This window comes from Didymella exigua (genome assembly GCF_010094145.1).
Source record: "Didymella exigua CBS 183.55 unplaced genomic scaffold M421scaffold_8, whole genome shotgun sequence".
NCBI lineage: Eukaryota > Fungi > Ascomycota > Dothideomycetes > Pleosporales > Didymellaceae > Didymella > Didymella exigua.
Window position 1 is genome coordinate 894,526 of NW_022984782.1, and position 12,791 is coordinate 907,316.

Sequence of the window (12,791 nt, forward strand, 5' to 3'; positions counted from 1 at the left end):
GCCTTACGAGGTTACTAACTGGCTAGCCTTACTCATATTCTTGCCAGAGACCTTCTATTCACAAAGATTGCATCCGGTCTTTGTATGACATATGAGGATGGCTCTCCTTCACAATATGCAACCTAAAGTGACGTTATAATCATGCGTGTGCTCGGATTAAGTTGTTGATGCTGCCGCTCTTGTTGTCGTCGTCCCCGTTGGCGTCCGCCGGGGCTTAATCGGCGTAACCGGCCGTTCCGTCAGTACCAACACCAAACAGCTCGAGCTCGACCTCGTTCTTGAAGCGGACTCACTGCGCAATTTGACTAGAACATTGAGCGCCACTTGTTCCTGCTCCTTGGTTTTCTAGGCAAGAGTGTCATTGTAGACCATCTCCGCTGACAGCCAGAACATATCAGCGTCGTCCCAGTCCTCGAGGGCGCATACGATCAGCATGAGGTTCTTGATCTCAACGTTAGGAGGTAGGAAAGTGTTACTAAGCAATTTCAGTGAGAAGCAGACTCGAAGTTGATCATAAGATGCAGAATACGAATGCCGTGTTCTCTTTTGCTGCTGTGATGCAGCCATTCCAATCGGTATCGAAAGGGCTCGCGCTGCCATGTACGGTGTATGGAATGTGTCCACAGTTGGTTGTGCATTGTTGCGCATGTTGAGTAACGTATGGTTTGTACAAAAGCGATGTCGGGTGATAACTGAGAGAAGGAAAGACTTGGAGTGGTGTGTTGCATGGAAGTGTCCAGAAAGCAAGAAATCAACGGGGAGTGAGAGTGTAAGAAAGTTACCAGGAACGAGAAGGCGCATAATTGAATAAGTACTATAATGGACAGCAGGTTCAGGCAGGAGAACTTGCTTGCGAGGTACTGTGGTGGTATGATACTGGCCTGCTGACTCGATAAAACATTGTTGCCGGTCGCGCGTTGAGCAGCATCTGTCGCTCCATTATTGGATGTGCGGAGCATCTGCGCAAATAATTTGTGAAGAGTGCAATTCTCATCGAGATGCTGACCGACCATGATGTTCTCCGTGAGGTTCCACCATAAGGCTGTTCGTGAGGCTGGTGCGTCGTAAGTAGAGGGCATGAGGCGGTAGCCTGGACGTTGGCCTTATACTGTAATGCCTGGAGGAGTCTATAGATGCTGGAATCTACAGCCTGAAGTGTCCCACTCATGAACGTGTCTCCTAGCATCTTCGGACCTTTCGGATGAGAAACGCGCGGCCAGCGGCAGCTTGAGCGTCCCAGTCCGACGTCCAAGCCAGCAGCCTCGTTTATCATGGGTAGGGGTTACTTGCTTTCGGCACGCGGCTGGACCCTTCGCAGACGTGTCAGAGCCTCAACGAAGCGAGCTAGTAGATAGAAAGATGACCGTGAAGCTTGGTTTCAATTGGTAAGCTCCCCAGAGAACGATGTCATCAAAGAGTTTCAATACTTCATTACCCCACTTGGGCACCATGAAGAGCGTTAGCAAGCGCCAGATTCATTAAGAGCAGCGGAGGATAACCGACAGACGCTAATGTCTGCACCCAGCTACGCAAGCCCAGATTTGTAGTTTGTCTCGTGGCTTCAGGAATGATGCGCACAAGGTTTCCCGTGTTGCGAATGGTCGTGCTGCGTGCGGTCGATGTGTTTCAGAAGATCGTAGGTGACGTATTGCTCCGCGCTAGCTGGACCCTGAACGCAGCGCAGCATGGGCTGTATGGGACGTTTGAGAATCACTGAACTCGAGAGTTGGTGGTGTGAGGATGCGCGCAGGCACGCAGCGGAATAGGTAGTGCACTCACTTCCATGGCAGACGCAGTCATGGGTGCTGCCTTGGTCTGCGATACGGCCTTTTGAGCCCCTCTAAAGCCACTCTGACTAGCGGCCTCCCGTCTGTACGAAGTAAGCATGAGGCTTCCAATTTGACGCGATGATCTATCGTTTGGACTTGCTATGCCGCAGAATCCGCGGCCAATCCACTGTTGCGCAGTCTTCGCGCGAAAGTAGTGCGTCTTCTGGCCGCCGAGACGCCTCAGCAGACGAATAAGCAAAACTAGATATACATGTAACGGTTCTCTTCTCGCAACACCTGCGTCTCTGCAACTTCTATGTTTGCACTTCGTTGTGCTTCCTTACTATCTTCCCCCTTCTTATAGCATCATTTGTTGAGATCCAAGCGTGCTCACCCAGCCTCCGAGAAAAGGACCACTAGACGGAGACGCGCCAAACAAGACTGATCTCTATCTCGAACGACCTCTCCATCGCGAGCCAGCCTCGTCCGAACACCCTTGCACCGCACTAGGGGAATCTGCGAGATCTTCCAGACGGAACGCGATTGCAGACGCCGTCATTATCTCCACACGTCGACGGCCACGTCGTAGCACGGCAGGCCTACCGTGCACCCAATGCATAATTCGTCGAAGAGCACTGGACGGAGCAGAAAGATGCCCGTAATTGAGGTGAGATGCCCTCCAGTCTTTTGCTTCTCTACTCGCGATGTGCAGCGATGGCAATGTTCCGATGGCGGCACAAGCTCATTTCCTTTGCATCGTCTATTGCTTGCGATGATGTCGTTTGGGTCGTCATTGGTGCAGGCGCACGGGCCTGCACCTGCGTCATACCTTGCGCGCTCTCTTGTTCTGGCAACCACGTTGCATGACCTCTGTCCTTGTCAGCCAGTGGCCTTTCTTCTACTTTCCCATCTCCTTCACGAATAATTCCGCCCTACAACGCGATACACACAGTCTAGCTGAAGTTGCACGCGGCTGTTCATCGCAATTCTCTTAACACTTTGTGTCTTCATATACCCCGCCAACATCACGAGGCCAGAGTTATAATTACATTTGCACACAACGACTAAGCATGGCTGCGATACAGAACTTTAAGAACTTCTTGCGTCATGGCAAGCAGGCACGCCAAAATGCCGAGCCAACATCAAGCGTTTCGCCTGTCCACGCACAGCAACATCGAGCAGAGCCTGTCCATCATGGAATATCAGAGCCGGTAATGGATCACAAGCCGCTGCATCATGCAGCTGCTCCCCACGGTGATTATTCTGTCGCTGCTGGGGGCGACAACCGCAACATCGCAGCACAGGCCGGAGCCGCAGCAGACCGAGCAGCCGATAAGAGGCAGAAGCAGGAAGCCGCCAAGCAGGGTAAGGGAGTTGATCCTGAGGTTTTGGAGCGCATTGTTGCCGAGGAACGTGAGGCAAAGGGCAAGCTGCCCAAGTACCCTGGTCTTGAACGATGGCAGATTCTTGAGAAGATGGGCGACGGCGCCTTCAGCAACGTATACCGAGCACGAGATACCACCGGGCAATGGGGCGAGGTGGCCATCAAGGTCGTCCGCAAGTTCGAGATGAGCTCTCAGCAAGTCAGTATTACCCAGCAGTCCTGCCCTCTCCTGCCCATTTCTTAGTGTCGGCACCGCTCCTTTCCTACCACATCGCACTTGTGAGAGTTTTGGCGATTTTTGGACGTTACCAACACGACGTCTCGTGTTTAGGGCGATAAGCATGTGCATCCGGATTTCAAGACACCCAAAGCCGCCGATGTGAGATTTAGCCCTACACGCGATGTTTGCTCGATTCGATAGCATCATCCTCTGACCCCTGCCCCGTTCGACATAAGCAGCACAGGCGCTGACGTAATGTCTTACAGAGAGCAAACATCCTCAAGGAAGTACAGATTATGCGTCAAATCGACCACCCCAATATTGTCAAGCTGATCGACTTCTCCGAGTCTCGGCAATACTACTACATCGTCCTCGAGCTATGCCCCGGTGGTGAACTGTTCCACCAGATCGTTCGCCTGACGTACTTTTCCGAGGACCTGTCACGTCACACCATCATCCAGGTCGCAAAAGCCTTGCAATACCTGCATGAGGAAGCAGGTGTCGTCCACCGGTTTGCAGTCCAAATCCTTGAGACCTTCTTGAATGCTGACGTCATGTGATAGGGACATCAAGCCAGAGAACCTGCTGTTCTACCCCACACCGTTCATTCCATCGCGAAGCCCCAAGCCCCGCGGACCAGACGACGAAGACAAGGCTGATGAGGGCGAATATGTTAAGGGCAGGGGTGCTGGAGGTATCGGTGTCATCAAGATTGCCGACTTCGGGTTGAGTAAAGTCATTTGGGACAGCCAGACTATGACACCTTGCGGAACCGTCGGTTACACTGCTCCTGAGATTGTCAAGGACGAGCGCTATTCCAAGAGCGTCGACATGTGGGCACTGGGCTGCGTGCTTTACACCCTCCTCTGCGGTTTCCCGCCGTTCTACGATGAGTCAATTCAAACTCTGACAGAAAAGGTTGCTCGCGGTCAGTACACCTTTTTGTCACCATGGTGGGACGATATCTCCAAATCTGCGCAGGATTTGGTATCGCACCTGCTTACAGTCGACCCCGAGAAGCGTTACGACATCAATCAGTTCCTGAGCCATCCCTGGATTCGAGAGGCAGACGAGCCAACATACTCTGCCCTCGACGCTCCTCCCCTCGCGACACCTGCGGCATCTCGCATGGATCCTAAGCTGCAGCAGCAGTACGCTTATCTCGAGTCTCCTGGCGCTGGCCGCAGGGACTTCCGTTCACCTGGTGCCGTCAACCTTCGAGAGGTGTTCGACGTTGGTTACGCCGTGCACAGGCAAGAAGAGGAGGGCAAGAGGAGAAAGAACTTCAAGCAGGGCTACCGCGGCGCCAACGCTATCAACTCGCTGAACGCACTCGATGAAAACGAGGATGATGATGAGTTCAGTAATGATTCGGTACCTTATGACCCTTCCATACAGCACCCACCTGCTAAGCTTCCAAAGTCTCAGGGTGCCGATGTCTCCACGATGGAGCAGAAGATGCGCAACACGACACTGTCGGCCGCTGCACAAGCACGGCAACAACCAGCTCCTCCTCAATCTCGGCAGCAGGAGCGTGGTTACGGCCAACACTCTCCCGCCGTCGCTGCGGCAGCGAAGCGACAAGTCAAGAACAAGGGAGCGTTCGAATTGAGCCTCGACAACGCCACATTACTTGGCCGCCGTGGCAAGAAAGGGCCCGGGGGAAGTGGACTGCGTGGCGAGGTCACAGCCGGCGGCTTATAGCCATCAGCACCTCTTTCTAAGGATTGGCAAAGCGTTTGATTTACAGCTGTTCGAGGCAGCATGAATGGCATGGATATGACCCGGACATCATGAGGCGTTCTTCCCCCTTTCTCTAGTATCGATATTTGAGTACGAATCGGAAACCCCTTTCCATCTGCTCTCACCTGCGGCATATTTGCGTGGTTTCTGTCCTTATCGGTTGCAACAGGGAAGGCCGAACATGTGGATAGTTTAGAGGAGCAGCATACTTCTGGACTATGTAGATGCATGCTGCTGCTTAGCGAATGAAATGCTCAGCACCTCGATCTGTTCTGACATCATTTCTTTGGTCCGGTGATCATCCCCACATCTGAAACTTTAGTCAATCGTTCGTCGTCCCCATCTGTCACGCACATAATCGACTTTTTATGGAATGATTCTTCTCTCGCCTTCATCAGTCAGTGAATCTGGCGTAGTAGTGTAGCGGCAGCGTTCACTCTTCTCTCGTAGTCGGCTCCCTTGTCGATTGCACTGACCTCCATCAAGGAGATACACTTGCACCCTCGACCCTGGAATCTCATGCGGGCCGGCTATTCAGCGAACTGGTCCCGTAGTGTGTGAAAGCTGGCTTCTTTCTCGTCAGACTGCTAAACTATGGGAAAGTTCGAAATTTACATCCATACCGAGACCGTGATATGATTCGCGGCACCGCCACGATATACTAAAGGGATCTCGGAGGCTGTGAGGGTGGCACGTATATATATGTTATCTGAGATCGGGGGGCCGTTTGACGATGTGAGGGTGTGGTATGATCAGAGGGAAACCGTGAGACGATTTGCAGTATCGACGCAGTTAATTTACTGTGTGCGTGTCGAGACTGGGAGGCAGTATGTATATGCAGCACATCTGAGATGAAGGGGGACTTGAAGATAGGAAGGCTCTGTGCTGCGGGCGCTTTACTCGCAAGTCGAGACACGTGGTGGTTGCGTGATGGAGGACGGTTCACTAAGTGAGAACGAGATCGTCATGTCATGCACCTGTATGCAAGACGGAAGCGCTTGACAGAAACTGCGGTCTTGTGCAGCGACATATTGACTGAACGGTTTATGAGTTGCTGATTGTCGTGTGTACTGCTCATACTCAATTAAAGACTGCTCAAACAACCAGGTGGAAGGAAGAGGGGACATGTATGCGCATGAAGAGCCAAGTGATGTAGAACAAGTTGAACCAGCCACAACAGCCATCTTGTGCTTGAGTAAAGTGCTGTGCAAAGCTACCTATGTATGTAACGCCAGTCCCAGGGTATGTTTCCGTAGTGTCCTGACCAGTGCCGAGAAAATGCAATGTACCTGAACGCCGAGTATGCAGGGGTATCTCCGTCCTTATCCATGCAGGTCGTTATCGTTATCCTTTGCCATCCTCATTCATGCTCATTCATCATACCCTCCACATTGTCGTCATAGTGCTCCTGCGTCGTGGGCACATTCCAGCACGTCTACCTGTGGCCTGCCACCCTTAGTCTAATGCTCACAGAGCACGAACAAGTACATGAGAACAAGAAAGGAAAGAAAGGCAAAAAATGCATGCGTAAAACTCAGTTTACAACATACCACGGAACTTGGCGCCGTTCTTGCGCAGAATCTCGCGCTTCGCCGCACCGCTGGGCATGGTAAAGCCGCCTAGCGCAGACGAAGGCGCGGTGCCGGACACTACCGCAGACGACACTGGCGAAGCTGCAGGAGTCGAAGCGACAGGAGCTGAAGCTACGGGAGTGGAAGTCGCAGCGCCAGTTGTGATCATTGTAGTCGGTGCCAAAGCAGACTTGCTGGACGCGCCAGCAGTGACGGTGATATAGACGATATCAGTGACAGTCACCGCGTTGTCGTCGCCAGCGCTGGAAGTAGGCGCGGGCGCAGCACTAGGACGTGAAGTCATGGTCGGGATGTTGGTGACCTGCGTGAGCGCCGGCGCGGTGGGCGAGGCGACAGGCACAGAAAGCGCAGACGAAGAATTGGCAGGCGCGCCGGATGTAGCAGGTGCACCGGTTGCAGTTGCAGAGCCGAAGATGGGACCGACCTCGCCTTGCAGCGGGTCTGTCATGATGGCTGTGCGGGAGGCGAAGTCAGCTACGGCGATGGACATGGCGTCTTGCTGAGGTCCAAGGGCGTATTTAGACTCTGCATCTGCGGCGAGCGCGGTGTCTGCAGAGCCAATGTCGACGTCAATGCAGGTCGTGTAGTACTGGTCTTTGCCGTCCGGCAGGCCGGGGTCGACGTTAGGCGCGGTGTTCCACTGCCAGACCCAGTAAACTGTGTACGCCTTGCCCTGGGTGACGTTCTTGGGGACCTGGACGTTGGTCTCGCAGAAGAGCGGGTAGTTGCCTGGCTCTCCGTCGGCGACCTGACCCATGGCGAAGTTGGGGTCAGAGACGCGACGCTCCTGTGAGGTGGGTGTGTTGTTGACCTCGTAGCAGCGACCGTCGTCGAAGTCGTTGGCTGCAAGCAGCGCGCCGCGTGCGTCACCACCAGAGCCATCCTGGGTCCACTTGAGAACGTCGACGAGCTTCTCGTCTTCTTTGGGTGTGGTGGTGCCGTAGACGAAGACTGTGCCGCCCTTCTCGGGCTTGCCTAGACCGGTCGCAGGATCAACCATGGTGACATGACCGTTCTCCATGTAGCGCATGGCAATGAAGCCGCCGGCGACTGCTTGGAGGCGCGGGTACTTGTCTGACGACTGCTCCTGCTTGGTCTGTGATGTGTGGCAAAGTGGTGAGGTGTTGTCAATGAAGACCTTGGGCTGGACCGGTAGAAGCCAGTTCATGGAGTCACCAGTGTAGCCCTCGTCTGTCTTGCTGATCATACCACGCGGGTAGCCATACTCGCCAACATAGTTGCCCTTCGCATCGACGTTGCGAAGCTGCTCGATCCAGGTGTGGCCCATGGCGAGCGGGGCAACAGCCAGTGCCGCTAGTGTTGTTGTGAAAATGCTCGGCATTTTGGAGTTGTGTTTGTTGTTTTGGTTTACAAGTGGGGAAAGAAGGTGAGGCGATTTGGTCCAGCCGAAACGCGTTGTTGATATGCAAGCGGAAGCCGTGAAGTGCGGTCGCAAGAGTGCGGTGATCCGTCGAATTCGTGCAAAGTTGTTCGATGAAGAAGACAAGGTGACAGGGAGAAATTATCGGCCGCTGAAGTAGTATTCAATGTGGCCTTGGCGACGACTTGATGAGCGCACAATCTCAGGTTACACGTGACGAGTTCCCCTTCACCTGGACAGCGACAGCACTGTTGTTCAATAGAACAACGCAAGCGTGCAAAATTAAGCCACCGAAGACCGACACGCACAGCGCAAACGGGGGGCGAGAGAAGGGAAGATGAGGAGAGACGGCGTACCACGGTGTAAACATGAGTCCGATGTACACGCGGACACAGTACTTTATTAAACGGATGAACAGAGATGAGACAAACGCTGAGCAACGTTGAACACTGCTCAGGCCCAGAAGGCAGGAAGAGACCAGGACCAATGGAGAGTTGTACACAGTCGGTGTCGAAACAGCGCGCCACTACACGCGACTCCGCATTCAAACCTTTGAGCCTGATGTGTGGATGTTGGATCTGCGTTTCAACGTCGGACCTGAACTGTAGCCGCCAGCAAGCCTGACCCGGGCCCGCAGCGATATGGCGGCGTAGCGCGTACAAGTGCATATTCTTCCGTGCTTCTGGTACAACCGGGTCCGGTAGTTCGTCGCCTTATCGGCCACATGAGGCGGAACGTGTTCTGGTGTTGAGTCAAAGCGTGACAGCTGTGCCTGTCCCGCTGATCTACGACACGGCCACCGGCCACTAGGCACCATCTAGATCGCTCGTAGATCATGACTTGCGCATCTCCACTCCTGCTGACAAGCACTGTGAGCCTGCGGACTGCCCTGTCGGAGCCGATTTTGTGGCCGTGACCGCTGAATTGAGCGCTGGGCGAGCCCTGCACGGCAACCGGGTAAGGCGAACAAAAACAACGAGGCTGGGCGGTACTAAGCTACCCGAGCGTGAAGGAACAAGGCTTGCACGACGCGACGATAGGTGACGGTGCGCTGGCGCGTCGCCAGCAAAGATTTTCCCGCAATGGACTTCCCGCGGTGAATGGTGTCGAAGCGTCGTCGGCAGGCCTCCCCACTCCTTCCACGACGCTAAGTTTCACACAAATGTTTAGCGCCCTGCACACAGCCTGGTCCTTCTGCCCTACAGCCTTAAACTCTCTTAGCATTTCAGCGCATTTGCGATGAAGCCGAGCGACTGACAAGATGACTAAGAACACCTCTGAGCCCCAAACATGCGCGACATGTGCGACATGTGCAACTTGCGCAACTCAACAGCGACTGCTGCAGCAGCATCTATTCCTGAGCGCAGCAGGTTGGCAGACAAGCTCCATTGCGTCGCGTTGTCGCGTTTCAGATGCCAACGTCCTGCACGGCTGATTGGGCGTCGCGCCATCCCATCTGATTGGAGCGCAAACGCTCCTATTTGGGCTGCATTTGATCGCTGTACGACCAGATAGCCGCTCAGCCAATCTCTATATTTGATCGCGCTGGGCCCAAACAAGTCCGAGCTCGCCAACTGCCAGCTTTCGTACACCAGCAATCCCGATCGCGAGCTGTGAGCCCTTTTCCTGCCACTGCGGTGACGATGCGCAGGGCATGTTCGTTGTTCGTTGTTGAGTTGAGAGTCCGCGCAAATGTGCCCCACATGCGGTTTCGTGAAACAGCATCCAAACACTCTTTAGCAGTCACAAGTCCTGAGGCATATAGACGTTCTTGGCCGGGTTGCCGATGTTCGTTTCTCCCAGTCAAATTGCAAGGGACGCGATTTGAAGGTCCAAGCGTTTGACGAGCTGCGTGGTACGGCATTTGCTGCTGCATGCAAAATTGTTGCGCGGTCCTGGATGGTGCTCGGAAAGTTGGGGTGGTTGGTGGCTGTTGCACGGTACCTGGATGACCTCGCTCAAAAATCCAGTTGCAGATGTCGAACGCAATGCGACGGAGGACAAATGCTAGGTGCTGCGAACGATAGAAGGGCAAGTATAGCGACTGGTGGTACGGGGATTATGTGATGGATTATTGTACTTGGGGCGGCTGTGAAAGGTGTGCTGACACGCTGCACTGTGGTCTACTCGTCGTCCCCATCACCATCGATAGTATGGTCGTCGCCGTCGTCCTGATCACCGTTCCTTTCATCCTCCCCCATGCCAACCGTATTCCTCAGCTCCGGCAAACCAAACACAGCGTCCGGAAGTCCCTCCAGCCCAACAGTCTTCGCCACAGTGATGATCCCAAACTCCATAACCCCATCAGAATTGCCACTCTTCCCGTAAAACCCAACAATAACCTCGTGCGACGCAGGCTCCAAGCGCACAACATTCGCCCCATCACCGCGCCTCGCATTGAGCTCCCCGCGCACAGTGCGATCCGCAAGCCTTACCTTCACGCCTCGCATATAGCTCGCATTGTGCCCCCTGTTGACCTCGATACGCTTGATATTGATACCGGGCGGCAAGTCAATGATCTGTGACGCGTGACCGCCAAAGCTGTGCTCGCGGCCACCCGTGCACATCGGGCCCCAGTGGCTCTTGTGCCCGTCTTCGTACGTGATGACACCGCCGTCCCACCAGCAGCCGACACGCAGGTCGATAGATGTTGCACGGTAGACGACGCCATCTGGACCACGCTCTTTGAGGAGCTGTGCCCAGTCGCAAGTTGAGGCAGAATTGGTTTCGACGGCATCGGTGTAGACGGAGCGCTTGAAGAGGCGGATAGGACTTCCGGGAATGCGGACGAAGGTTTTGACCGTCAGTGTCTCCCATACGTTGGCGATGGTGAGCTCTTTGCCGTTGAGGCCGAGGATGTCGAGGCGCAGTGGTTGGGAACGGTCGAAGCGTTGCTCGAGTTGGTCTTGAGTGTATTCGTGCTCATTGGCTGGCGAGTCAATAGAGGGTGTACACTCTGGTGTCTGGTTGAATGAGATACGTGCAATACCAACAGCAGATGTGACACGCAAGACTACGTCCAGTTCACCCTGCTCGTTATCGGTGAACTTCGGCTCAGCCGCAGGTTCTGCTGTACGCTGAGCATCTGTGAATGACTTGTCTGTAGGCAGAAGGAAGTGCCGAGAAAGCCGAAGGTTCAGGGCGTCTTTGAGGTCCAGGGTGGAACAGCCAGCTACCTCCACGTCTTCAGATGGCCCACCAAGAGTGTCTGCACTAGACAAGAACTTCCCTCGCCAATCTTGCGCCATCGCGCATTGATCTCTTTGTTCGTGGGAGTTCGCATTGGCGCCAAAGGCAAGACCTACAGCCGACAGGAAGGAAGATTGTCCAAAGGCACAAGACTCCCAGATAGTGGACTGGCCTCTCGAGATCTTCGGGCCAGGGATCCGAGCATCCGTCAAACAGCTGCTGACTTCTTCCGTGAAGCGCGGCCAAGAGTACGTCAGATGACTACCGAAAGTGCCCAAGGAAATGCCTGACGAATTGTGACGGCCAGCACTGACATGTGTAAAAGCCTGTTCGGTGCATTTGTTGTAGTGCGCGTCTAGTATCAAGCCTGCCACAACGGGTGAGGATGAGGGATCGAAGTGGCCAACGTGGTCCGCAAGTGCTTCCATGAAGATGTCGAACAGCCCATTGTTGCTCATAGGCGTTGTATCTTTGCCTTCGGCGTACAATATCTCCTTCTTTGTCTTCGAAGATCTTACGATGGTGACCCTGGCCGTCGATCGTATGGCATCCTCAGAGTTGCATACATAATGCTCTGAGTGCCTCGCATTGATGAAGTCTCGGCTAACGGTATCAGCTGTCCACTCCTCTTCCAGTCTGAATGTTCTGCGGCCAAGACCTCTCGTGCGCATATCTTCGGCAGTCATGGCTTGCCACATGTAAGCAGTCATGCGGAACTTCTCAATGGCAGCGGATAAATCTGAATGGGCTGAAGAGAGACCGCCGGCCTTCTGAGGGGGACAGTCCATGAGCAGTGGCGAGTCTTTCGCTACCATGATGGCAAGATGAAGTGGCGGATGTTGAAGCAACGGTATGTAAAGTAGGCTGATCTTGATCGATTCTGCTTGCCCGTCTTGTCCCATATGAGAGAAGTCGAGCGTATTAGCACCAGGGGACAGCATGACTAGAGCCTTGAAGTGACTGCTGTGAACTGGCCATGTCTGTTCGGGGAAGACCTCAAGGCCATTTGCGCCAGTAGTCTTGACCGAGATGAAGTCTCCAGGGCCGCTTGGCGTGCATGTTCCTGTGACTAAAAGACAGCGCTGATACGAAAGTTAGTGGTGTTGTGCAGACTGGGTAGTTTGCAGATACCTGGTGAATCGTCTCCCCGTCTTGAACATTCGCAAGACGTAGTGCCGGCTGTGAGTTTGTAAATTCCATGTCGACAAGTTCTGACGGTCACTATGACTGTGCCAGAGTGTATCGATTGACTCCATTTCCATGACAACTGATCGGTCTTATAGCATTCTACAATATGGACGGGTGGTAGGCAGCTGTACGAAAGAGGCTAGTGCGGACATTGCTGCCTCAGACGCAGGCCTCCAGGACGGAGGAGCGGATGCGTGGGCTCCATCTTGCGTTGTGCATGCAGCTGCCCGTATGCTGGAAATTCACGTGACGAAGCTGTATGCCACCACTTTGTCAAGGCTGCGCAGGTGAGTGCTGGTGGATGAGCGAAGCGTGCAGTTCTCGA

General features: G+C 54.1%; 5 protein-coding genes across 5 annotated transcripts; 1 reads left to right on the plus strand and 4 right to left on the minus strand.

Annotated features, from left to right (window-relative positions):
- Positions 1 to 140: 140 nt before the first annotated feature.
- M421DRAFT_418861 (uncharacterized protein) lies at positions 141 to 768 on the minus strand. The gene is made up of 2 exons (XM_033591923.1): positions 294 to 768; positions 141 to 228 (listed from the first exon to the last, which is right to left on the minus strand). Exon 1 carries the CDS (start codon positions 646 to 648, stop codon positions 346 to 348), a length of 303 nt encoding a protein of 100 aa, XP_033450807.1. The 5' UTR covers positions 649 to 768; the 3' UTR covers positions 141 to 228; positions 294 to 345.
- Positions 769 to 2,832: 2,064 nt separating this feature from the next.
- On the minus strand, positions 2,833 to 3,629 carry M421DRAFT_376779 (uncharacterized protein). The gene has a single exon (XM_033589813.1). It carries the CDS (start codon positions 3,578 to 3,580, stop codon positions 2,972 to 2,974), a length of 609 nt encoding a protein of 202 aa, XP_033450808.1. The 5' UTR covers positions 3,581 to 3,629; the 3' UTR covers positions 2,833 to 2,971.
- Positions 3,630 to 3,639: 10 nt separating this feature from the next.
- Positions 3,640 to 5,390, plus strand: M421DRAFT_418863 (Pkinase-domain-containing protein). The gene is made up of 2 exons (XM_033591924.1): positions 3,640 to 3,884; positions 3,937 to 5,390. The coding sequence occupies exons 1-2, from the start codon at positions 3,670 to 3,672 to the stop codon at positions 5,075 to 5,077; spliced, it is 1,356 nt and encodes a 451-aa protein (XP_033450809.1). The 5' UTR covers positions 3,640 to 3,669; the 3' UTR covers positions 5,078 to 5,390.
- An 885-nt stretch (positions 5,391 to 6,275) lies between these two features.
- M421DRAFT_418864 (uncharacterized protein) lies at positions 6,276 to 8,439 on the minus strand. The gene has a single exon (XM_033591925.1). It carries the CDS (start codon positions 8,048 to 8,050, stop codon positions 6,656 to 6,658), a length of 1,395 nt encoding a protein of 464 aa, XP_033450810.1. The 5' UTR covers positions 8,051 to 8,439; the 3' UTR covers positions 6,276 to 6,655.
- Positions 8,440 to 10,139: 1,700 nt separating this feature from the next.
- Positions 10,140 to 12,755, minus strand: M421DRAFT_418865 (uncharacterized protein). The gene is made up of 2 exons (XM_033591926.1): positions 12,410 to 12,755; positions 10,140 to 12,360 (listed from the first exon to the last, which is right to left on the minus strand). The coding sequence occupies exons 1-2, from the start codon at positions 12,476 to 12,478 to the stop codon at positions 10,213 to 10,215; spliced, it is 2,217 nt and encodes a 738-aa protein (XP_033450811.1). The 5' UTR covers positions 12,479 to 12,755; the 3' UTR covers positions 10,140 to 10,212.
- Positions 12,756 to 12,791: the final 36 nt, after the last annotated feature.